General features: G+C 44.1%; 1 protein-coding gene across 8 annotated transcripts; it reads left to right on the top strand.

The window, feature by feature from the left end:
- Positions 1 to 10764: 10764 nt before the first annotated feature.
- LOC136496673 (uncharacterized) lies at positions 10765 to 25268 on the top strand. 8 transcript variants are annotated; one of them, XM_066492401.1, is made up of 14 exons: positions 10765 to 11027; positions 11134 to 11320; positions 13115 to 13207; positions 13307 to 13394; positions 16009 to 16075; positions 16217 to 16259; positions 17112 to 17283; positions 17388 to 17486; positions 18923 to 18988; positions 20347 to 20482; positions 22080 to 22275; positions 22516 to 22631; positions 22702 to 22738; positions 23423 to 25264. In XM_066492401.1, the coding sequence occupies exons 1-14, from the start codon at positions 10833 to 10835 to the stop codon at positions 23593 to 23595; spliced, it is 1668 nt and encodes a 555-aa protein (XP_066348498.1). In that variant the 5' UTR covers positions 10765 to 10832; the 3' UTR covers positions 23596 to 25264. The 8 variants fall into 8 exon arrangements, with proteins under 8 accessions (XP_066348498.1, XP_066348499.1, XP_066348504.1 ...); XM_066492402.1 differs by having other exon boundaries at positions 23438 to 25264; XM_066492407.1 differs by having other exon boundaries at positions 22706 to 22738; positions 23423 to 23562.
- The last annotated feature ends 1539 nt before the right edge of the window (positions 25269 to 26807 follow it).

Here is a 26807-nt window from a genome sequence, read left to right on the forward strand (position 1 = left end):
TATTATGGAGTTGAATAATTGTTATTTTGTTCCTAGTTTAAGTCGAAACATTATGTCACCTTCATGTTTGATGAAGGATGGTTATTCATTTGCGAGTAAAGATAATGGTTGTGTGATATCTAAAAATGACATGTTTGTGGCTTCTGCATCCATTGTGAATGGGTTATTTATTTTAAATCTTAAAGATGCTCCTGTCTGTAATATAAGTGCAAAAAGGCCTTGGCTTAATGAGTTAAGTCCTACCTATATGTGGCATTGTCATTTAGGTCATATAAGTGAGAATCGCATGAAGAGGCTCCATTCTGATGGGCTTTTAACTTCGTTTGATTTTGAATCATACGATACATGTGAGGCTTGCCTGCTGGGTAAGATGACCAAGATGCCTTTCATAGGTTTTCCTGAGAGGGCGGCAGACTTGCTAAAACTCATACATACTGATGTGTGCGGACCAATGAGTACGACAGCAAGAGGCGGATTCCAATACTTCATAACCTTCACTGATGACTTTAGTAGATATGGCTATGTCTACTTAATGAAACATAAGTCTGAGACATTTGAAAAGTTCAAGGAGTTTCAGAGTGAAGTAGAGAATCAACATGGCAAGAAAATTAAGGCTTTGCAATCTGATCGTGGAGGCGAATATTTGAGCCACGAGTTTAGCAATCATCTAAAGAGTTGCGGAATTGTTCCATAGCTTACGCCACCTAGAACGCCTCAGAGAAATGGCATGTCTGAGCGACGTAATCAAACTTTGTTGGACATGGTTCGGTCTATGATGAGCCAGTCAGACCTACCGTTATCATTTTGGGGATACGCTCTAGAAACAGCCGCTTTTACATTGAATAGGGTACCATCTAAGTCAGTAGTTAAGACACCACATGAGATGTGGACTGGTAAGAGTCCCAGTTTGTCTTTTCTAAAAATTTGGGGTTGTGAAGTTCATGTCAAACGACTTATGATAGATAAACTAACACCCAAATCAGACAAATACTTTTTCATGGGATATTTGAAGGAAACTTTAGGGTATTACTTCTACAACCGATCAGAGGGCAAAGTGTTTGTTGCTCAAAACAGTGTTTTCTTAGAGAAAGAGTTTCTCAAAAGAGAGAAAAGTGGACAGAAGGTGTATCTTGAAGAAGTTCAAGATGAGCCATTTGAGAAGGACTCTACGAGTGATGCTAATGTAGCAGAACAAGTTGAGATACTCGTGGCAATAGAAACACCGCCACAACCACAAAGGTCAGCAAGAATCCGTGAGTTGCATGGGGATTTGTTACTGTTAGATGATGACGAACCTGCAACTTATGCAGAAGCAATGATGGACCCAGATTCCAAGAAATGGCAAAGTGCCATGAGATCCGAGATAGATTCCATGGGAAACAATCAAGTTTGGAACTTGGTTGACCCGCCTGATGGGGTTAGACCCATAGAGTGCAAATGGATCTATAAAAAGAAAAAGGATATGGATGGAAACGTTCACATCTATAAAGCTCGACTTGTTGCAAAGGGTTTTCGGCAAGTTCAAGGAATTGACTACGACGAGACTTTCTCGCCGGTAGCGATGCTTAAATCTATCCGCATCATTCTAGCAATAGCTGCTTATTTCAATTATGAGATATGGCATATGGATGTGAAAACAGCCTTTCTAAATGGAAATTTGGATGAGGACGTGTATATGATATAGCTCGAAGGTTTTGTTGATCCAAACAATGCTAGAAAAATTTGCAAGCTTCAAAAATCCATTTATGGGTTAAAGCAAGCATCTTGGACTTGGAACATTCATTTTGATGAAGTGGTCAAAGGGTTTGGCTTCCATCAGAATGAAGAAGAACCTTGTGTTTACAAGAAGGAAAGTGGGAGCGCTGTTGTATTTCTGATCTTGTATGTGGATGACATATTATTGATTGGGAATGACATTCCTATGTTGCAATCCATAAAGACTTCATTGAATTATAATTTTTCTATGAATGATTTAGGAGAAGCAGTATATATTTTGGGCATCAAGATCTATAGAGATAGATCAAAGAGGCTTATAGGATTAAGCCAAGGTACGTACATTGACAAGGTGTTGAAATGATTCAACATGGAACAGTCCAAGAAACGGTTCTTGCCTATGTCACATGGTATGCGCTTTAGCGATAAACAGTGTCCTTAGACAGCTGATGAGCGGAAGCGCATGAGTAAGGTTCCATATGCCTCAGCAGTTGGTTCCATCATGTATGCCATGATATGTACTCGCCCAGATGTCTCATATGCTCTAAGTGTTGCGAGCAGGTACCAAGCTGATCTAGGAGAGAGTCACTGGGCACTTGTTAAAAACATTCTTAAGTACTTGAGAAGGACTAAAGATGTGTTCCTAATCTATGGAGGTGCTTGGAAAGTAGCCGGGGCGTTGGACAGCCCAAACGGCATTACCAGGAACTCAAAGTGGTCGTGGTGGGTGCGAAAAGCGGTCTTCTCGATGTCCACGTGGTCATGCGCACCTAGTGGTAGCCCGACCATAGGTCGAGCTTCGTGAAGTAGCGAGCCCCGTGAAGCTTGTCGAGGAGTTCATCCACCACCGGAATGGGAAATTTGTCCTTGGATGTGTTGTCATTGAGCGCTCGATAGTCGATGCTAAAGCGCCATGACCCGTCCGCCTTCTTGACAAGCAGCACCGGCGTGGAGAACAGGGACGTACTTGGCCTGAGGATGCCCTGCTCCAACATGGCGGCACACTGCCGCTCCAACTCGTCCTTCTGCAGCTGCGGGTACTGGTAAGGGCGCACCGCCACCGGCGCGGTCCCGGGTAGGAGGTGTATGCGGTGGTCGTAGGGCCACACTGGAGGGAGGCCGCGAGGTTCGTCAAAGATGGCCCCATGCTATAGCAATAGCTGTTCTAGTAGCGGGTGCTGCGGGTCAGCTGTGGTCGCAGCCAGGGGTTGGCGATTTGCTGGAGCGCCGGGGGCTCCAACGCATTGCCATGTTACGCATCGGCCGTCCTTCTGGAAGGCCACGATCAAGCCCTCGAAGTCGCAGAGCAGGGGACCCAACGTCCAGAGGAAGTCGACGCCGAGGATGATGTCGAAGCAGCCGAGCGTGAGGCCGACGCAGGTGACAGGGAAAGACTCGCCGCCGATGGTGATAGGGACGTCATGAGCGATCCCCTCACACGGCACACGCCCGTCGTTGGCGACGGTGACAAGAAGGTGGGCGCCTCCCCATGGAACGAGCCCTAGGTGGCGCATGATAGTACCCTGGGGGAAGGTGTGAGTGGAACCTGTGTCCAGCAGGGCGAGGAGGCATTCCCTGTTGATCAGAACTGGCAGCAGCAAGGTGTGGTAGGTTCGGATCCCTGCAAGAGCGTACACTGAAACAACAAGGGCATTAACAGTGGCCTCTGACTCCTCAGGCTGTGCAGCCGCGTCGACGTCCATGGCGTGGAGCCCCTCGTCATCGATGTAGTCAGTGGACTCTAGGTAGAACAAGCAGGGGCACATGTGTCCACGCACATACTGCTCATCGTAGTTATAGCACAAGCCTTGTCGACGGCGTTCGAGCATCTAGGCTGGCGATAGACGTCGGAACAGGCCAACAGGCATTGCTGCGCCCGAGCCTACAGATGCCAGTGCGTGAAGGGCGGGTGCGGCCACTAGAGCAGCACCCCCCATGGGAGCCCATGCTGGAGGACCTGAACGCTGAGGAGGACGGGCGCCACACTGCACCGGCACTGCCATGGCCTCGGTGCGACGTTCAAAAGCACGAGCCAAGTACATGGCCATCTGGAGGTCGCCGGGATCGCGCATCTCCACATCGACACAAATGTGGTCTGGGAGACCACCCACGAACAGCTCGGCCTTCTGACATGGAGATATGTCCCGGGCGTGTGCTAGAACCGCCTGGAAGCGACCGACGAACTCCTCCACCGAAGAGTGAAACAGCAGCAGGCCCAGTTTTGCCAGGCGTGTGCCATGGATAGGAGGCCCGAAACGTTGGCGACACAGGTCCTTGAAACGGTCCCATGGAGGCATGCCCTCGTCCTGCTCGAGGGCGTAGTACCACGTCTAGGCTGCTCCAGTGAGGTGGTAGGATGCCATCCATGTGTGTTGCGACGCCGGCGTGAATTGGCCCCGAAAGAATTGCTCACAATGCGTGAGCCAGTTCAATGGATCCACAGAGCCATCATAAGTTGTGAACTCAAGCTTGTGGAATTTTGGGGGCATGCTACCCTACGTGGCCGCCAGAGCACCACCCTCGAAGGCACGGTCGTTGGGGCTAGGGGCGCTCGTGTCCGGTGGCAGCACGCTACTACCGTGGAAGAGGGTGCCATCTAGCCCGCCGTAGAGGGTACCCGACACCACGGGTCCTCCATGGTCCATTACGGCACCGGTGGAGGATGTCACGGGCATGTGCAGCCAGGGCGGGGCCGTGGTATAAACGAGGCTGGATTGCCCCAGGACCCATGCTGGTATCTAGGATGGCGACGGTGGAAATCAGATCATGTGGATCGGGACGTTAGTCGACGGCAGCGGCGTAGAGGTGGAAGACGATGGGCTGGCCTCGGTGGGCATCCCATAGGGGTACGAGATCGGCAGCATCTGCTGGAAAGGCAGCAGGGACGGCTAAGGTGGATCTCACGACGAGGAAGAGGATAGGTGCGGCTAGGGCAAACTCCCAGCTCCCTAAGGAAGCCGAGTAATATGATTACTCTTTGCTTAAGATCTAATTGTGCATGATTATAAGTATTTATACTAAATAGAACTAAATATGCTAATGGGCTCTTAGGTAGTAATGGGCTTGCGCCTGGAAGCAGCCCGGTCATAACACTACCCATCATTTTTTACCTCTTAGCAGGACCATTTTTTCGTTGTTTGTAGACTGGCCATGGAGCATCACCTTGGCATCTTCCCTCTCTTTGATGTACTTGCAGTACAGAATATTTTGTTTTTTATGCTGCATATCATAGCTTGTGCTGCCACGGTGTAATGGGTCATAATATGAATGTCCTCGCCATTTTCTATCATCCACAAGATGTGAGCTTCTTGTCCAATGCCATCTACACCGCCATATCCTTTGCTAATGAGTCTAAAAGAATGTCCTGGACATTTTCTATCATCCACAAGATGTGAGCTTCCTTGTCCAATGCCATCTACACCGCCATATCCTCTCCTAATGGGTCCAAAACAATCATCTCTTGCTCTCCCACCATGCCAACCACCTATATCATCATACTCTTCATAATCCTCATACCCCATCTACCTCTCCTCATATTTCAAGTAATCATCATTTTCTCCAAGTTCATAATCCTCATACCCCACGTAACTGACCTCATATTTCAAGTAATCATCATTTTCTCCATGTTCGGGCAGAGGACACAATGACTCAGCATATCTAGGTTGATAAAAACCCCTAGTATCTCTTTTTTGTTGTGCAGTTCGCCTTCCATAAGATTGTTGCCTCATACAACCATGATTGCCTGAATTCATTGCTGAGTACACATGAAAGAATCATGTTACTGAGTATATTTAAACTGTGTGGGCAAAGTAAAAAATTTGTCTATGTCACAGTTTTGGTTTCGGTTTGAGAAACATTAATTCTAAGGGAAACTACTAGATGAATTTGATATGTGACACTTAGCCAAAACTATATTTGGTTGATCATACATGTTTACATCAACTAGATGCATCCCAAACATCAACACTAGTTCTTCACGTGAAAAGCATATTATTAGAAAAAAAACATTCACAGTCAGTTAATTTGGCTTGTTCGTCTATCCACCATTGTTTTGAACACCCTTATTATGTATTAAACTTCTCTTATCATACCCTAGTATCTATCCTGAACTTCCACTGACATTTTCTCCAGCCAAATTGGAGTTGGTACTTCTTAGATTTTAACAATCTTTTTTGCTTCAGCTTCTGTCTCAAACCAGTAACGGTCACTCCACTTCATCTTTCTTTTCCTCTCATGTCTAAGTTTCAATGCATATAGTTCTTTTCTCACTCCGTTAGATTACTGCCTTTTCTCTCACAATAAACTATTTTTAGTTCACTTTATTTTTCATGCCCTGTTTATTTAAATCTTTGACAAAGCCTCAGAACTCACCCTTGAAATTCACCGCACCCCAGGCTCTATGTGTCATCCTCCATGGGCGGCATAGCAGAAACTGAAACCTGCCACAAAACCAGCGCCCCGCCAGTATTTGCCAGCCAGCCACCAGCATCGTCACAGGCCAGCGGCGGCAGCCCCTCCCTCCTCTTACCTTCTCTCTTTTTTTTCCTCCACCATCTCTCTGTTTTCCCCTTCTATTTCTTGTTCTAGTCTTCTAGCAGAACTAGGTGATGCAGCTGCTCACGACGGATCCCTCAGCAGCAGTGGTCAGAGCACTCTAATCCGCTTTGCGGTGGACAGATCCGCACTTCCTAGCCGGATCCGGACTTTCCCAGTGGGGGCAGTGTCACTGGTGCTGCCCATGGCGTGGGGGCATCAAGCCGGTTATTGGTCCGCCTTCGTTCGATTCACAAGAAAGGTAGTTGCAGCTTGCTGGCTTGAGGCGCACTTGATGGGAATGCCTGTGACGCGTGGATGACCGCTGGCAACAGCGGGATGCTCGGTAAGGCTGTCCGCACCGTGCACGGTAAAGCAAGCGGTACGCTAGGTTTAGTGTATCCCGCGTCTGCACCGGGCGCCTGCAAACTGGCCCGGCAGTGTACAGGCTGCACAGTAAAACGCGACAGACCGCGCACGCTAGAGAGCAACGATAAACACCGTAGCAACACGGTAGCAACACTGTAGCACGGAAAGAGAAAGAGTTGGTGAGAGAGAAAGAGAAAGAGAGGGGAATAAAATATGGAATAGTAAGTATAGAGTATAGGATAGAGATAATATGGGTGCGGAAGAAATAGGGTATAGAGTAGAGAATCTCGATGACTAGGATAGAATATTCTTTTTTAGAGATGGAAATAGAGGTGAACGAGTGCGGATAGCCTAAACCGGTAAGCCGGTAAGGGCGTCCGTAACAGCGTGTGTGAATCGCTGGCTGATGTGAAATCTAGAAACGTTAAAAAGGAAAAAAACTAGATAGCACAATGCATGTCAGAGACTTAGAAGATCTGGGAAGATGTGCGAGCTAGACTCTTGCAGGGTCACTAGAGTTGTGATTTTTCTGATTCTCTCACCTTCTAATTAAGGGTGCTCCAAGCTAGCAACTTGAACAGCCATTGGGGATGCCCTAAGTCATCAACATCTGGTGATGAGGGTGGTGCTACAGTGCACGGTGAGGATAGGCTACGAGCGCAACTTGAGCATCCATGGTGGTCGTGGTGGCTGAGGTGGGTGGTAGCGACAAGCGTCATGAGATGCTACCACAACTAGGAGTTGTGCACAGTGGGTATGACTGGCTGCCTTTGTGCAGGACATCACCAGTGATAACAACACAAGTGGTGATAGTCATTTCGACTGATGGAGCAAGTGGTCTAACATAAGCTTTAATTATTAGTTGAGGTTGGCTAAGTAGTTAGGCTAACAATAGTTGAGGGCTTGGCTAAAAAATTAGGCCATCTACAACCCTCCTATTTGGATGTAATAGGGCTAATTTTTAGCTAGCTAGCAATTAGCTCTTGTATCCCAATAGACCCGTAGTCAGGTGATGGTGGTGCAATATTGCAATTGGCTAGCAGTGGTGTGGAGGTAGTGAGGTAGCAGATTAATGGTGTACAACAGTAACGAGTGTGGAAGGAGCGACGTGCTTGTTGAGATCTCATTCCCACCAACCCTCGTCGGTAACTTTGAGTTGCTTTTTGTTTTATTGTTTTTTTTGCTCGTCCCAGGCAGCTGTCCCGTTGTGCATCCTCTTTTAGTATAAAATAATAGGCATTCGGCAGCTCTGACCGATTCGTTTTAAAAAAAGAAATCATCTCCATGCGCAAATTAAAAAGCAGAATATAGCAATGCTAAGCGTCAGTTACCCATCTAAATTCTGCCACCGAACAATCCGGCTAACCATATTCAGACATTAGATATAAAGAACAAACAAGATAAACATGGGATTGATTGAACCCATCCAATCGTAACAGAAGGACTGCGAGGACAGTATCTGGATCCATGCAAGAACAAAAATTTTCGACGGATTGCTGGCAATAAACAAGGATCCATAACTAAGGTAGGGATCACTTACCAAAGGAAGATGAAACCAGTCCAATCCGGATGGCGTCCGCTTCTCCCTTCTGGAAAGGGTAAATGGAGGAGGAGCGCGAGTGGTACGCGAGGTGAATTTGAGTCGACATGATCCTGCAGACGAGAGGCCTCGCGATTTGTTGGGGGTGGGAACTGGGCGGCGCGGCCAGGACAGGAGACCAAGGCACCAAGCAGTTTTTTGTGATGCCTGGGTAGCGCTAGGCGGCCGCTAGCGACGTAGGCAGAGTTTATCATTCTCGGGGAGACGAAAGGTCGCGTGCATTATGGAAAACGTATTTTATGTTGCCTTGTGCTACATCGGGAAACAAAATCACAAGATACTGAAAAATGAATCTTTTTTTTGATAGGTGAATCTGTTGGTTTTTATGTAACAACTCCCTCTTTTACTTTAACTCAAAGTTGTGCAAGTTATGTGACAATTGGTCTTTGTTGCAGACTTGCAGTTCTTCATTTGACTTTTGCGCTGAGTCTCCTCTGTTTCTATTTTAAATTTTTATATTTATATCATCTGCTGATTAAAATACGCTGCCAAGTGCAGGTTCACATCTGACATACACCGTTCAAGCCGTTGATATCGTAAGGCTATCTCTAATAGCATATTCCACGATTTGGATCATACACAGCAACAGGGTCACACACCAAAAACTTGTCTTCTCCGACAGCCAATGTAAAAAGACACAGCACAACGGCAACTCGCGACTCACCGGAGCCTGAGAGCAGAGGAGAGGAAGAGGAAGGTTGTCGTGACTCGTGAGCTTGCAATGGCGGACATAGCGCTGCCGATGGTCGAGGAGTTCGAGCGTGGGACAAAGAGGGCAGCAGCACTGAACCACTAAGGCAGAGGAGCCAAGAACCGCCCGACGGCGATGCCTACTACCCTGCTTCTGTTTTTGCCTCCGACTCCGATACGAGGAAGCAGAGCGCTTACTCAATGGCATCTGCACCTAGGGTGGCGGGGACGGAGACAGCGGGGGCTCTAGGGCTGGCCGCCGCCGCGCGGCTTCTTCTCTGCCATGGCCGCCGACGGAGACAGCACAGACCCAAACCAGAGCGCTTGGTCGATGCTCCTCGCCACGGCCGCTCCTCGTCGCGGACCCACCTTGCCCCACTCCTCGCCGCGCCGACTGCTCCTCGTCGTGGTCCTGCCTGGAAGCACCGACGCCTCCCCGCCACGGGCTCGCCTCACCAAGCCGGCCGCGCCCCGTCGCGGGCCCACCACTATGGGCGCAAGAGATTTGCGTTGTCTCTCGACAACGCTTATTTGCATTTCAGCTCTACCAGTATGCAAATGGGTCCTCTGTTTGGGTTTTGTGTTGGAGCGTATTTTTAGTACACAAAACACTGTGAACGACGTATTTTGTGTGTTGGGTCGTGCTGTCGGAGGCAGTCTAATAAAGGCAAAAAGTTATTGTTGCAGGGCAATGCACCGCTTAACTGCTCTTACAAATCCATTAATGCACTGCTTGACTGCAAATATATTCATATGTCCTAGAGTGAGATGATAGTAGAACAATTTTGTAGCTTCTTTTAGCGTAAGAAATTTAAGAGCACCATTTTTCATGTGTACCATCACCGTACTTTTCAACCGAGCACCTAGACTTGGCACGACTTTGATGACAAGTATTTGTAGGCTGAAGTCATTATATATCTGTATATACTATCTATATAGCTTAAGACTTGGAGAACTTGATTTGAATCTAGAGTTTTAATTTGATGCAGTCGTCGGTGGAGGATTTTGGGAATAAAATTGAAGTCAACTCTGTTGCTCATTACTGCTACCATTGGCATCTTCCCCTTTCTGCTTCCCAATTGTGATGCCTTCTGAGTTCTCTCTTTCTTTCTGTTGGATTTAAGACGGAATGCAATAAAGCAAACATATGAAAGGTTGGTTAAAGCTGCTCAAGATTACGAGGTCATGAAAGAGAGCCCGAGTTTTTTTTTTTGTGCTTTGAAAAAACAGAAGATGCTTCCACTTGGTTTCAGTTGAGAAGCTGATCCCTTTGTCTCTCCATGCAGGTCTTTAGTCCATGGCGCGAACATTTGTGCTTTCCTTAGTATTGCGCAATCCATGACTGACCAGGGATGTGTTTAGTTAGGCCTTTGATTATGTCAAGAAGCTTGAATTGGAGCTTCCTGCAACCATGAGGGGAAAAATATGCTGATGACTCGAAGTGCTTGCATGCTTAAAGCTTGAGTAAGGTTAGAAATATATATAATGGACCCGAGGCCTGAACCTACATGAATTCCAAAACATTAGACTGGTAATTGCCAACATGGGTTCGAAAAACATTGGACTGAAATCTCAATCTATATATCTCACTATTTAATTCACTTTCAAGAAATATATTATTCTTTTGTTTTTATCGTAGAGTTTGCACTTAGCACAGACACTCTGCTAGTGAGAAAAAAAATAGGACTTTTGTGAATAGTCGAAGGTTCAAAAAGGACAATTTCTTGTTCACCCACACTAACGCAGGAGATGGCCGCGCCGGCCCATTCCTGGTTAGAATCCGGCAATCCGCCACGCGGCCCACGCCCTTGCTCCCCACCAGGCGTGCCTGCTGTGCTGTATTCGCGGCTGGCGCCTGACTGTTTCCTGCGCGCCGTGTCTACTTCCAGTTCCCTCTCCTTTGGTCCTTCCCGAGTGGCCGAGTCCAATGGCTTCCTCGCCTTCTTCCCCCACCACCGCGCCGCCAGAGCCGGTAATCCCGCCGTCCCCATGGACCATCACAGACGGCGCCATCTCCGGCACGCTACCAGCAGCCGAGGCCTTCGCCGTGCACTACCCGGGCTACCCCTCCTCCCCCGCCCGCGCCGCCCGCACCCTCGGCGGTCTCCCCGGCATCGCCAAGGCACTAGTCCCGGAAATCCTAACCCTTCTCCAGTTCCAGCCTGGCTGTTCGCCCGAGCGAAGTGTACTGATGTTCGTCCGTGCGGCTCCTCCTCCCCCTCTCTCAGGTCCGGAGCTCCGATCCCGGCGCCCGCCTCGAGCTCCGCTTCCGCCCCGAGGACCCCTACTGCCATCCAGCCTTCGGCCAGTCCCGCGCCTCCACTGGCCTTCTGCTGCGCCTCTCCAAGCGCAAGGGAGCTGCGGCACCTTGCGCCGAGGTGGTCGCTCGTGTCCGGACTGCTTACCACTTCGAAGGTAAGTGCCCCATGCCCCAGAGCGCAAAGCGTTCGATGAAATGCCTCGTTTGCAGCCCCTATGGATTGGTTGATGTGTTGGAAGTCTGCATGTAAGAACTCGGTACATTTAGTCGTGGGCTGGGTTGGTCCCTTAGGATGATGGGAGGACTTTAGACATTTTGTTAATTTAATGTACGTACGATACAAGCTTTCTTGCTACAATCTCAACATATTTTTTTATCATTGTTTAGTACCATACCTAAATACCGTGTTGCAATGATGATACCAAATTTGAAAGAAACAAGCTGTGCAGAGTGAAGTTTTTTTTCAGAACTACTAGCACAGATGAGCTCTAATATCCCTACTCAGATTTAGGTATTAACTCTATTTGATCCAATTGGCACACAAAATTGTATGGTCTCTGTTAGACTTAATCTTTGTTAAGGATCCTAACTAACCTAAGGCATGAACACTTAAACCAACTTAATTAACACTTAATTGTGCACTTAAACCAACTTAATTAACACTTAATTGTGCACTTACCTGGGATGGTTGCAATGCCCTATGGGCTGCTGACGTCACATGCCTGCTCCTAGCTGCAGGCATGGTGTTGACGATGAACTGGTCGATGAAGATTCACGATTCTTGTAGATCACTGTCACACTCTGTGTGGCGGCTAGCCACTAGTCTTCAGACCACACCTGGGGTAACCTGATTGGGAGGTTGTGGCTTGATGACCCTAATCGCGCCCCAACTCAAGAAGCTATGGGTTGCCCTTTCTTATACCTTGGGGTGGACCTGGACCAGGGCCATTTGGTTGGTTACTGGGCCCACCTATCATGGGCAGAGCTTAGACAAAAGCTATTAGGCTCCTCAAGACTTGGTCAAGTCTTTGATGAGGCGAGATCAATCCTAACCGTGTCCACTTACAGCTACTGCAGAATGCTTATTGTTTCTTTAATTGTAGTTTTGTTCAAAAGTAGATGACATACGGCGTGTTTGGGATTGCGTTCCCTGCGGCGGCGGTGAAAAGAAGCTGAGAATTGTGCCAAACGTTCCCATGGTGATATGTTTCTTTTCCTTGCACACGGCACCAGGACCGTAGAAATGAACGAGCGCCTGTGTTTTATGTACCGCGGTGCGAGGACCGCGATACGCATACCGCACCGCTTGGTCGGCAACTGCGTTTCCAAACACGCCTGGTCTAGGATTCATGAAAGAGGATAGAAACATGTCTTAGAAACATGAATGAGAGAGAGGGAGGGAGGGAGGGAGAAGGAGAGGGTGAGGGGGCAGGCAACCAAAGAACAGGGCACTATGAGAGGGAGAGAAGCAGAGGGTGCAGAGGTGCTCATCAAGTCTCGATAAATTTGTGCTGTGGATTCTCTTTAATAATGGGTCTTTTGCTTTTTTGCCTCCTTAGCAATGAAATCACGTCCTGTACTTGCATTGTTTTGTTTTTGTAGATTAGAGCCTTTACCATAATTTTCTATGTTTTCCGTGTTTCATCCAAACAGCCATGTCCAATGAATTTACTTAATTTCTGTTTTGATTTTTTAATCTATTTCCCATGTTTTTTCCCATCCTTGTGTGCCAAACAGACCCTTCAAGGAATGCCCAATGTGCATACCATACTGGACTAGTCAATAAAATTAAATTGATTTTGGCCTTTTGTCATTCCATTATCTTATAGTGTTTGAAAGTTGATTCTTCCATACCTCCCCAAAATTTCGTATGATCACAACTTATGCATGTGATATCTTAACATTGGTTTATTCTACATGGAAATTTGCTGATATACAGGTATATGTAGGTATGGCAGACTTTCAACATGTTGTTCCAGTGCATGCTGCACAAACGAGAAAAAGAAAACGTTCAGATTCTCAAAATGATAATGAAAATTTAGGTAGCGGTACCTTGCTTTCTGAAACCCTTTACTTTGAGGCTTACCAGCTTCTTGCGATGTTGCCATTTGTAGTCAGTATCCTCCTTTTCTGGATGACAGATAAGACAGGACATCATGAAGCAGATGGAGATGTCATGATGTTGGTGCCCCCACTCTTCTCAGTGAAGGATAGACCAACAAAGATAGCGTAAGTGATATTTCTTACAAAAATAGCAAATGATGCTGACCTTTGATTTCTTCGACTCTCTGTATTTGAAATTCGCTTCACTGCCTTCAAAAGGGTACAAATTAGCCTTTGTCCTGAAAAATTGTTAGTGAAATTTCCAAGATATGAATTGATATGGCGCTTTGTATGCACATGATTTTTGATTGAACATATTTTGCTCCTGACACATCAAAAATGTTTTGGATATGCATATCTTGAAGTATACTTCCTGCCTTTCTCAAACTTTGTAAGCCGTTTGATATGAATGATAATCCAATTTCTATTCTGAACTTACCTTGCATGGCTTCTGATTGAATTGCTCACTTTGAAGGTATTAAAATGTTAAATAATGAATATCTGACTTTTTCTGTATGCTTTCTTGCAGTGTCTGTTCAGTTTTCTGTGATTGTGATGAGAATGATTCTTTTAAGTTTTAACTTTAGCCTCCCCTTTGTAGAATAATGAGCTAGTTTTTCCTATGAAATGGTTAACCTCAAAATGAGGGACAAGTATGAACAACTAGATGCATCTATTTTGTCCCTTTTTTCTTTCCAAATGCCCCTTCGGTGTCCATGGCACTAATAGGTGTGGTCAACTTACCCTTCATAGGACCCGTACGTTTAGTACTGTAGCAAACTAGTTCAAGAATGCATCTCTAGTAATTTTATCTCTTCTATCATTAAATTAAATAAAATAACAAATGTTTGTACTTTGTAGTCTTCTCTTTAGCATCCCTCGTAAAAAATCTGCTTATGGCCTACCTCCTCATGTGAGTACCGACCCACATACATGTAGCATCTCTCTTTGTCACGGTCCTGCTTGGGGGGAGGGGGGGGTGTCGCCGGCGGCTAGGGCAGCGGCGGCACGGGTGCAGGGAGGGATCCTCTTCTAATTTCCCTACTTTTTTTTCCTAATTTGGGGGTTGTCGGTGCGGCGGGCAGCCGCCCCTCCCTGGATGCGCGCCCCTCTTGTGGCGTGGGTGACCAGGGTGTGGCCGGCCTGGGCCCCTTCCTAGGCCCCGTTTGGCTTGACTTGGCGGCTTGTTAGCTATGCGGGAGAGCCATGGCAGTGGATCTATCGTTCTGCCGTATGTGGGGATTGACAACTTGGTGTTGATGGGTTGTTGGCGTGGAGGTGGAGTTGTTGTCATGGGTTGGGGCAGGTGCTGGGGGGATGGTGGTGGCACGGTTGTCTCCTGTGCTGGAAGACTGACGCACAAATTGTTTGTTACCTCCTCCACGATCTCTGGTGTGCTTGACGAGTGGGGTCGTCCATCCTTTTTCTAAGGAAGGCGTGTCCGGCGGCTAGCATAGCACGCTTGGTTTCCGCCTCTACCATTTTGATAGTGAATTCGCGGTCCAATCGTGCTTTTGTTGTGGCGATGTCGACGTCGTCCTTCGCGCGTGCTTGTTTGCAAGCGGGTGTTGATCGTGATCACCTTTTTGTGCACCTCATCAAAGCGTTTGCTTAGGTCGGTGATGAAGCCCTCAATGAGTTGTTGTAGCTCCGTGGTGATGTTGGTGTTGCCCATGGATCCGATCTCGCCTTTGGATACCATGTGTCATGGTCCTTCTTGGGGGAAGCGGGGGGGGGGGGGGGGGGGGGGGGGGGCTGCAGTGGCCGGCGGTTGAGACTCTATTTTCTGCTTAGATTGAAATGGTTACGTCGCCCCTATATTTTTAGTCCCTAGAGGACTTGTATTCCAAGAAACCTAAAGGAAGAGTCCTTATAGATTTGGACTTCTCTTTTCCTATCAAACCAATCTTATTTAATCTTATTTCCTAAACAAGTTTTATTTCTAATTTCCCTACTTTTTTCCTAATTTTGCCAAATCTCCTTCCAATCTCTCTCTATTTTGGGCTCCTTCGGGGGATGGGGGTTGTCGGTGCGGGGGGCAGCCGCCCCTCCCTGGGCGTGTGCCCCTCTGGTGGTGCGGGTGTGGCCGGCTTGGGCCCCTTCCTGGGTCCCGTTTGGCCTGACTTGTGGCCTTTATTTAGGCCGGTGACACGCTTACACTTTCATCCTTGCTTCATGTAAAAGCATTGGTGACAAGAATTATAAGCCTGTAGTAGTTGGCTTATGTAGCCTTGTGTTGTTGTAGTTGGTGGGTTTAGTACCACTTTAGAAGATAGGAGGGTGCGGACCAGCTTATAAACCTTGTCGCGCTTAACATAGCACTTCCAGGTTAATGTTTTTACACGAAGTGAGGACGAAAGTGTAAGAGAGGTGCTACACTTATCCGGGCCTGATCCACGAGACAAGCTGAGCCATAGGCAGATTTTGGACGTGGAGTGTTACCTGCTCATAAGTGAAAAACACCCATTGCAAAAATTAAAGTTAAGTAGCCTGCAGATCTTGATTTATCTCTTCACTTAATCGTTCGTATTTTGGCCTACCGAAATTCTTTATGCATAGTAGTAAATATATGCATATTCTAAAAATTTGGTACCATAACAATTAGCATATGTAAAATTTCTTTTCACTGGTTCCTTTGCCATTTAAAAAAGTTTGTATAATATTATTAATGCTATTCTAGGCTTCTACCATCATCCATTGCCATAAAGGTGCCTAATATTTAATTGTGCTGTTTTTCTAGGCTTCTACCATCGTCCAATGCCCTATCTAAAACCATGCACAGGGGAGTCGTACAAGAACGGTGGGAGGTATATAATCTTGATTTCTTGCTTACATATATGGATTTTTATACAGTGCCGTGGATAGTTTTCCTCAGAGATACAGGCACTCTACCTAGTATGAAATGGCTAACTGAATATATCAATTATGACTTTATTCTTTGGTTGTAGATGAACGTTGGACCAACTCTTGCGCTTCCGTTCAACACTCAAGATATCCTTTGGGAAAATTTGTCTATGTCTCTATGATATCATGATCTTCATGAAGTATGTGCATACTAATTAGGAAAATCAAATGCAATTAAAAGAGGTAATAAATCAGAAATGGGACAAAGAGAACCTCTATTTGTGGAAAGGTAATTCAATAAAATAAAACCTATAGAAAAGAAGGAACAATCTTTTCAAGGAAGGAACCGAAGAAGAGAGTGGCAGGCAGAGGAACCCACTGTGCGGCTGGGTTCAGGTGTAGTGTGTGGAAAGTAGCTGGAGGACATGAGTGACTGCCAGAAAAGGGCATGAGAATAGGCTGTAGCTGTGGATGATAGAGGGTTCCAAGATGTACCTGTTTTGGTGTTAGGGTTCGAGAAGTGCATGGATAGTATTTGATTTATTTTCAAAACATGATTCTTCCTGATTTGCTTTGGATGCATTCCAATATCAGATGCATATGCCATGTCCAGATACTGTCACAGTGATTTTCAGAAGTACCTACCAGACATTATCAATCGCCACATTCTAATGAAGGTCTATCACTTGTTAAAAGCATGCTTTCTCCCTTTCTGCAGAGTAATGAGTTGAAATCCATATTCGTGTTGATTCTTTGGGTAGTGGAATGGCAAGCACCATAACCATATCTTATGGCAATAATGAAAAGAAAAAACCTATTTATGCTACTCGTTTTGCATGTCATTTTTAGTGAGGACAACGTGATATTCTTTTTATAGGAAGCAAAATCCTGTTCCCTCTCAGTCTAAAGGTTTTATTGCATGCCTGCCTCTTGTACATTGGTCATGATGTAATTGTGCAATACGTGCATGCCTTTTTTGTTACCTTAATTGGCATATACTTGTCCCGGAGAAGATTAATTGGGAAGACCACGTTCGAAAGAATTCTGTAGATTGGGATTGGCAAATGGCTATCTGCAAATTGTTTGATGAGCGTCCTGTGTGGCCAAGGCAATCACTTTATGAGCGGTTGCTTGATGATAGTGTGCATGTCTCTCAAAACCAATTCAAAAGGTTTATCTATTCCTTCCACTCTTGTTATTAGTCAATCCTTTGTTATGTGTCTCAACTGTTATTTTCTTTGCTTGGTCTGTGTTCATGCCTTTTTATTTGCTCAGGCTTCTGTTTAGAGCTGGATACTACTTCTCTACTGGACCCTTTGGAAAATTCTGGATCAGAAGAGGATATGACCCTCGTAAAGATTCTGAGTCACGAATGTAAGCACGATAGTTGTTTTGTTAAAGTATCTGTATTGTTCATGGCCTAACAAATTTGTTTGTGTTTTTTATTCCATTGCATTATTGTAGGCCCCAGCTGTTCCTGCTTTTCCTTCTTTTCCAGCTGAATTATGGTTCAAAAGTTTCTTGTTCAGTCGGGCAACATATGTACAAAAAAGCATGAAAAATGGGAACTCTGGTGTTAAGCATTGACCGGTCCTTAAGGTTCATAGTTTGTGTTATTTGACATATTAGATAAAGTGGTCTATGCTTTCGATTAGGCAACATATTTACTAACAGAAAAGCAATAAAACTGTGAAATCTGGTGTTGAGCATTGACAGGTCTTTTAGTTTCATACTTTGTTCTTGTTTGCCATATTAGATAAAGTACATGTACAGCAGACCAACTACATGAACATCAGAACATCGCACACATGCTCCCTGAAATTTTTCCATTATTCATTCATGTTTGAGGCAAGATTTAGGCCATGGCCTTAGAGGACAATGACTGGTCATCATTCCCCCAATTGGCAAGTGGCAGTGGCAGTGGCATTGAACCACTGACTGGTAAGGTGGAACTTCATCTTGGCTTTAGCAGAACTGAGCAGAATGCTGTATCATGCCTGGAGTGCGTAGGAAGATCAGCAGCATGGCATGGAGCTCTCCAATGGCATCCACAGTCTAAAGAAGCCTAAAAATGCTGTGCATTTCTTGTATATGGACTGTCTAAAAGATTATATTTCTACTTGACAATGCATCTGATCAGGTGGATACACCAAACATTTGTTCCAAACGTCCAATGTGGTGAGGCATATGAGTGTGCTCCAAGAGTTACGCTAAAATGTGCTCCAACCTCGCAACGATAGTAGGAGCATCAAGTGTTGAGCAATTAGTGGGGGATCATCATTGTGTTGGATGGTCAGCACAGAAGCTTCTCTTGTCTTTGTATGGAAACATTCAGCAGTGATGAGAAGATGAGAGAAGACTGTAGAAGGATCAGAGGAGAAAGTGTGATCTCAAATTTCTTAATAGATTGGAGGATACAACATATATAAAAGTAATGAAGAATGGAAAGTATTGAAAAGGGAACAAGCAGGCAGTAAGTGGTGGGAAACAGTGACGATGGAGAGACTTTCCAAATCTGGTCCAGTGTGCACTTTACCTCCAAAGCAAATGGGCTGATTGGACATCAACTATGGCTGTCCACACTACAGGATAGAGGACATATTAGAACACTGTTAGTTGGACAGACTGATGTGCATTGGAGTATATAGAGGATTAATGTGTTACATCTGAAATTTGGAGGCTCTAAAACAAACTAGGCCAAAGTTCAAAATCTACTTTAGTCTTCTATTTCTTGCATTTTTTTCCTATTTGTACAGAAGTTACTTTTTAGCAATATTATCAGCTGAAATGTTTCTTTTTTTGTTTGGTAGATATCAGAGAATTGATTTTCGCTTGCCTCCTGAGCTACGATATCTTCTAAGGCTAAAGAATTCTGGGTGAGCCATATCCTGCTGAAACTTTATATTATTTTTTGAGCATCTTAACGACCTCAAATGACAAAACTAAATCAGAAATTTGTAGATCTTATTGAGGGCTACAATTTCCATATACAAATTATCTTTGACACCATATAAGAAAGATATTGTTTTTCTAAAACGACAAGCCCTGGTACGCGATTAATATGCTGCTGAATTTTTTATTTTATTTTTTAGCATCTTAACAATCTCGAATGAAAAACTCAAAACTAGAAAGTTGTAGATCTGATCGAAAGCTACAAAATCATCTTCATCTGAGGTCATATGAAAAAAAAATACAATTTTTCTAAGGTGGAGTCTTGCTGCTGACATGTGGATCCCATCTATCAAATCCATGCCACGTAGGATAGCGGGTCGGGTAAACATCCGTTTGGACCTCTCAATGAGACATGTTACAAACTCAGGGAGCTAAAAATGCATTTTGGGACTTTGGGGACCTAACTTTGAGAACCGCTGGTAAACTTTAATCTAATGGTTATCTTTTCACATTTGTCATGCTTGAGGGTTGAGTTTAACTCTAGAATGCACTTCCATGTTTGTGCAACATCTAATTGTAGGTTACTTGCACATATTCTGCACAGATTTTGTTTGTGCTAAAGGGTGTTTTAAGGTGACATATCATGGCGGATATAAAGCTCCGGTTGTCCAGATGGCAGATATTTTAGGGCAATGTTGAAAGGAGGGATGACACATAGGCCTTAGTTGTGCCAGGTGATTGGATAAGGTGGGGAAGGATATTTACTGCTGACCTGTGGTTGTTGGCTGAGAGGATGCGGAGCAGGCAGGTGGAGGTAGGAGTGGGGGTTGGCCCATGGGGATTAAGCCCAAAGAAGATGATTCATTTGTCTACCAGTACATTTTATTGTTCTGGGTGGCCTTGCATTTGTTTCCTTCCATACAAAAATTTCTCTCAGTTCTACTGAATGATACTTTTTTCCTTGGTCTGCAGCTCAATATGTAACAGTTTTCTGTTGCCTGTGATAGTTAAGCCTAGTGCTTGTATCTTACTATTACCTGTCATTTACTTTTCGGCTGCTAATAGCCTACTATTAGGAATATGCTCAGCACCCACTTTAGTGGTTAGGAAAGTGCTGGAGCAGGTGAGAGGGAGAGAAGCCATCTGCTCTGTAAAAGCAGTGGCATAGACCACTTTGTATTCAGCTATTGCATTTCAATTCAATCCAAGCGGCCTAGGGCTAAGCTGCCCTCTGGCCTTACCCAAATCTGAGATCCACTTTGTGTTCGCCTGGCCAACAGCCTGCATCCCCCCCTGCGCCCATGTGCTTATACATTTTTTTAAGGTGTTTTGGTATTTGTAGGTCTCCAAAGTGGGCAGATATGTGCAAGCTTGAAGCAATGCCATCACAGAGTTTCATCTTCCTGCAATTATATGAACTGAAAGATGACTTTATTCAAGCAGAAATTCGAAAACCTTCTTATCAATCAGTCTGTTCAGTGAGTACCAAGACAATTGCTTCTAGGCTTTATTTTAATCTGTTCTACTTTGAGTGCTAAAAAAATGTCGTTAAACGCTCGCTTTAAGTGCTAGGCCGGAGACCTAGTGTGTCACCAGGCCATAGGCGTCCAATTAAACGCGGCATGAATTGTCAACCAATGGATGGTGAAGAAAGGAAGAGAAGAGATGAGATTGGGATGGGAAAATGGTTTGTTGTATTTTGATTCCATCTGTGTCTACCATGTGGTGCCCAAGTCGCTCGATTTCACTCACCCTTTGCTCGATCTAGCCATGTCTGGGTCAGTTTCTCCATATAGAGTCATGCAGCAGCCGAAGCAAGGGTGGCATGGAGGGGTAGCGGATTGGGTGAGCACAGGAGGAGCAGAGGTGGTGCGTCATGGAGAGGTGGAGCGACGGACAAGGCCGTGCAGGCGGAGGATAGGTGGCATGGCTGCATTAGAAAGAGGATTGGCTACTGGGAATCATTGGTGGTAGGGCATCATTGGGTGTTTTGTAGATAGGCTAGTGGGCTTCCTCCCTTAGTGGGTTTAGTGGGCTGTTATGGCTTTGCCCTTCCTTTTCTATTTATTCTTCTACATTTATTTATGCAACTAAATCTCCTGATATGTAACTAGTGCGTAAACGCTTAATCATGTTTAATTTACATTTAGGCACTAATCGGTGGCTTAGCACCTATCCCCTGTGTCTTTTTGACCCTTGTGGTTCTAATCTAGGTTGTCAGTATTCGGGATCCTAGGTGGGATCATTTTTTGCCCGAGAGTATTGTATCGTAGGATTGTATTGCAGTATCGGATCGTATCGTATTTTACAAATTATATACTTATTTTATATGATATTCATAATATGTCTTAAATATTTAAGCCTATATTCTTGGTTTTCATTGATTTATTTGACTTTTTATACATTTGAGTGCAATTCTTGTTTTTTTTCAATGTTTCTTAACATTAAATGGTATTTTATCACAACTAAATCATTTAGGAAGTCATTTATATCAAATATTATAGTATTGTGGGATCGTAGTATCGGGATACTATGAAATTTATGTAGGATCATGTGGAACCTTCACGCAGGATCAGGATACTATAGAAGTTAGGATACATGGTAGGATCAGTATCATTTCGACTCAGTAGCATGTAGTATGGTAAGATTCTAGGATACATATCGGGATACTGACAACCTTAGGTAGAAATAAGCTATTTTGTTTTTTTGCATGTAGCTACTTTGTTCTTTCACAAGGGCATATCTAGTGCTACTGCACTCCAAGCCTCATGTGACTGGTCATGAGAAAATATGACAAATTTTGCTGATGAAGACTATGCTATCATCAAGTTGCTCACGAAATTTCAACTGAATGATAGCATACTCAGTTCTCCATAACTATTTACACGGCGTTTAAATCTATGGAGCATGAGAGCACTGGTATATTAGATATTTTCCCTTCTTTAACTACTTCTAATTTAAACCAACTTCACTCCACTTTGCTGTGATCATTGCCTGTGAACCTTGATGCATGGCTAGTATCTGGAGTCTTTGTGCACTATAATCTGTGCTCTGGAATAACTGATTCCTTTGCAGCGCTCTACAGGTTGGTTTTCTAAGCCAATGATCAAAACCCTGAGGTTGCAAGTGAGCATAAGGTTCCTCTCTTTATTGCATAATGAAGAGGCTAAAAACTTGTTGAGGAATGCCCATGAACTTATTGAAAGGTCCAAGAAGCAGGAAGCCCTTTCGAGATCTGAGCAGTCAAGAGAAGATAATGATGCTGATGAAGGTCTGTTTGATTTCTTCATTCTTCTTGACATTAGTTAAGTGCACATCCTAAGGTTGTATGAGCATGTTCAATCTCAGAGCATATTTTTTGGTATACAACATTTGTGAGCCTGCTGAGCTACAAGCACTACTAAAATATTGCTAGTTAGACAACTTACAACATTATTAAGCTAGTTTGTCCATTTTGTATTGGCATGCTACTGCCTGGTTGTTATACTCCTTTCTTTTTCCCCTCTAAAAGTTCTTGCCACACAAACTGGAACTGAGGATCAAGTTGGCCCTAACAACTCTGATAGTGAAGATGTGGATGATGACGAAGAGGAAGAGGAATTGGATGGTTATGATTCTCCACCAATGGTATGTTACCACCTCCTATAATTTCACATTATATGCTAAACAAAGTTAAACTTTATGATAACTCTTGTAGGCAGAGGATATTCATGATTTCACCTTAGGTGATTCCTGTATCCTTGACGAATTTAATTGATCAGTGTTGATTTCTCTCCTCACAACGAGTAAACTATCTCAATACTAGTTGGCTTTTGTGCTCTAGTTTTAGTACATAAATCATTTTTTTTGGGGGGTTGGGTCCTTTTGGACCCTATTTTATTTACATGGCTTTGTCGAGCATACATTTGCAGCCCAAAGAAATAAGATCAGATAAGTACACAAGTCCTCTTCCATCACACTTAACTGGTTTTAGTTTTTCTCTCTTAAGTTTTCCCATTCTTTGTTTTTGTCTACAGACCAAGATCAGCATTTCCATTCTTTTGAAATGTCCGATGACATTATTTCTCTCTTGATACAGTGACATTATTATGCTGGTTTTCAAAATAAAAATAGACAAAAGTGGGCATGCTATTGTTTAATTCACATCTGCTGGTGCTTAATCTCTTATACACACAATATTCCATAAAAAATAGGGCATTCATACTTAAATTTTTTTTTTGGCAGCACTAATGTCTGGTTACGTTTCGTCATGACAACATATTTAACTATTTAAAGGTTAAAGAACCATCTATCTAGAAACCAGAATGACATTGTTTCTGTCACAACATTGGAAGTTTAAGTTGTGTTATGTTAATTTGTATCTATCTGAACTCCCCTTGGATGAGGTATCCCAGTTGTTTTCCCATAACCTGTATCAGATACATTTGGTGAAGGGTTCTCGAATGGATACCTCAAAGAAGTACTGCACATCTTGCCATTGCAGGAAGATGGCCAAAACAATTCAGGTGATGCTCCTATCAATGCTGATGCAAGTGATGGGGAGTTCGAAATTTACGAACAGCCCAGCGATGATGAAGATTCTGATGGTTAGTTGAATTTTTATTGGAGCTGTGATCTTCCCCAGCTTCAGTTAGAACTGCATAGATGGCTTATCTGTTAAATTATTTTGGGTACTGATGAGCTTACTAGTTCAATCCCATCGGTGGCTCTTTGGCTATTGAAAATCATAGCCCCATCACAATGATGAGCACAGCCACGCTGTCATTGGATTAGACTTGTGTGCCCAGAACCGCTGCTGCTCGCTGCAAAACTCGCACATGATTTGTCTATAACACTAACTAGAAAATACCCCGTGCATTGCCGCCGTATTTTCAGTGGCACACATGGAATTATCTCTTTTTCTTTTGGTGTAACCAACCATGAAAACATGATGATAGGGCAAAATTTTTGTTTTGTAAAGCCCTCTAGCCCTGTGATTGCATTTATATACTGTGAATCTCTAGAAAACTGCTTGTGCACACAGTACATTTTGTAAAATATGACAGATTAAATATTAGAACAAATGAAAAGGAATGGCACAAATAAATAAAGGGTACTACCTGGTAGGATATTTGTGGCCCAATAAATTTGAGCATATGAGTAAGTTGTGCAGCCAAAACATATTAATAGAGAGATCAAATCAGTTTATAACAGGTTTAAAAGAACTTCAAATAACCATGGATGGATTAGATTGGTGGTACGTACTGCAGCATGCGGACAAATATATGGAAAGGAAAAAGGGGATGACTGACACTTGTGGATGATTGTCCCGTCCATAGCTGATTCAATCTTAGAGGGCTGAACGTAGGAAAACGGAATGACCATGAACGAAGGTCGCTGATAGCATCCATACTTGACTGGGAGCCGAGAGAGTCATTACGGGTAGTAACGATGGTGAACTGGTGATGAGATGGAGGTTCCCTCCGAGCAGCTGGTTCTGATATGAGAGCCCGTAAAGTATAAAGAGCCAGAGAGAAGGGTTAGTGCTGAGTGGGAAATGAATTGGATTAAGAATGGTATAATTAATTTCTCTTGATTGTGCATTATTAGCGGCAGTTTTAGCAGCATAGGGAAGAAGCCGGAGGTTTTTTTTTTTGTGCATGTAGCCTCTTAGGTCCCATTCGCTGGTCTGAATCTTGACTGAAAGTGGCTGAAAAACACTGTTCTGACTGAATTGTTGTGAGAGAAAAACACTGTTCTGGCTAAAAAAATAAGCCGAACAAGCTGAATACAGGCTGGGTTCAGCAGTATCGGAAGAATAGTGCGCCATTAAACGGCGGGATTATGGAAGGACTCTTGATTGCATATGGGCAGGAACACTTTGTTGCAACTTGCGTCTGGGATCTTCGCTGGTGTTGCAACTTGTAAGAGGTGCAAAGAAACAACAGAGGACAAGGAGCGTCCAAGATCAAGATGGTAGTTTAAAATCAACCCCGGTTGAAGTAGCAGTGATGACATGGCACGCTGTGGTGTGAGATAAACTTTGCAGTGGGGTTTTCCTTTATAAGAGAAATAGATAGATAGATAGATAGATAGACAACAATTTCTTTTTCCATTCGCCGAGCTCGGATGTTCAGGGCGACATGGTAGGACGGCTGTATTATAGCATTGTCTTGTCGATATGAATATTTGAGATTTCACAGGGAATCTCCTTTGTGCTGATTCGAACGTCAAACAAGTACTTTGTTTCAAATTCTCAATTAATTAGGCTCATGTTTATTTTATACTTTATACTCTAAAAAAACATTCATTTGTCGGACAAATCATAAGTCGCGTGCAGCTAACCGGATATGGCTACTGTGTTGTATAGAGGAAATATTTAACGGCTGATTAGGAGGAAAATGTATATAGTTCGAAGGTTGTAAGGAATGAATGTTTGTCACTTGTCTGAAACTGTGAACACTCTGCACAAGTGTATATCAATGGTTGATGTGTCACCCTTCTATATACTACTAGTAGTATTTTTTCAATCCACGTGCTCTACGGCCTTTGTTGTCAACTCGCCGTTTCTTCTCGTCTCGCCGTCACAATAACATGGAACGCTCAAGTTAATGCTCTTGCAACTAGAATTATTTAGGGGGTTTGCATTGTATTACATAGGCTAGGGCAAGTAATGGCTATTAGTGTCATCTCTTTGACTAACACTTTTGTCTAGTGTTTTTGAGCCTGTAGAAAATTTAGTTAGGCTCGCATTCAACTCAGGGGGAGGTGGGGGTGTGCGCACTAGCAGGAGACGAGTGAGGCCATGCCGTCCCTCGCCAAACGGGAGGTGGGGCCACACTATTTTGGAGGGGTGCAAGTCTGCTCGCATCGGCCAGAGGGAAAGGCAGGTTGTGCCTAGCCAAAGGATGTGTATAGGGGGCTGTTGAGAGGGAGAGAGGAAGGGGAGAAGGATGCCATGGGAGGGTCGAGGATTGCAGGGAGAGAGACAGAAGGTACAAGATAAATGAGAGGGAGAGCTAGGGCCCACTTGATTTTATATGGGTTAGATACTAAGCTGTGGACTACTTTGCTATGTCGAGCCTTAAAAGATTCTATCTCTGCAAATAGATATGTAGAGACAACCCTTTCAATATGGCCGCATCTATTTATTGTTTTCTAGAGGCCATAATATCCTTTTATTGTCTTCTAAAATCCCTTGTTTCAAAAAACATTTATAGATGGTTGAGTAAAAATACGGCCTTGAAAATAAAAGCACTTGCCTTCTAAATGTTTTTTAAGTAGTGTACCCCCTCTTGTAAAAAGGCCCAAGTACTCCCTCCATCCTCTGAGAAGTCAAACAAATTTCAACTTTGACTAGATTTGTAGAAAATAGTATTACCATTTGTATCTCTAAATAGAATTAGTATAAAAATATATGATGTCATTAATCTAATGATGATTATTTGATATTGTATATCTTAGTATTTTTCATATAGATTTGGTCAAAGTTAAGTTTTTTTTACACCTCGAAGTGCGAGATGTACACTTATTTTTGGATAGAGGGAGAGGGCTGAGGTTGAGGCTTTCGTTTGCAACTTGTAAAATCAAAGTGTAGTTTGATGAAAATTAGGTCCTCCCACCTTTCCTATAAATACAGCCCATGGGACAAATGCAAAGTGGTTTCCCACTTAAAAGGACCGTTAAAGACACCAGTGAAAGGTCCTAAATGGCTAGAGGGGGGTTGAATAGCCTATAAAAAATTTCTACAACAACATTAACACAAATAGGCATCACACGTCTAACCCACAACCGGGTGCCGCACAACCAAAACATGATGGGATC

This window comes from Miscanthus floridulus, chromosome 12 (assembly GCF_019320115.1).
Source record: "Miscanthus floridulus cultivar M001 chromosome 12, ASM1932011v1, whole genome shotgun sequence".
In the NCBI taxonomy this organism is placed as follows: domain Eukaryota; kingdom Viridiplantae; phylum Streptophyta; class Magnoliopsida; order Poales; family Poaceae; genus Miscanthus; species Miscanthus floridulus.

Bases quoted from the DNA above. Each gene is read 5' to 3' on its own strand.
- LOC136496673 (XM_066492401.1), top strand. From the start codon at position 10,833: ATGGCTTCCTCGCCTTCTTCCCCCACCACCGCGCCGCCAGAGCCGGTA. The intron at 11,028-11,133 runs GCACTAGTCCCG...CCCCTCTCTCAG, and splicing joins GTCTCCCCGGCATCGCCAAG to GTCCGGAGCTCCGATCCCGG. The intron at 13,395-16,008 runs GTAAGTGATATT...CTGTTTTTCTAG, and splicing joins GATAGACCAACAAAGATAGC to GCTTCTACCATCGTCCAATG.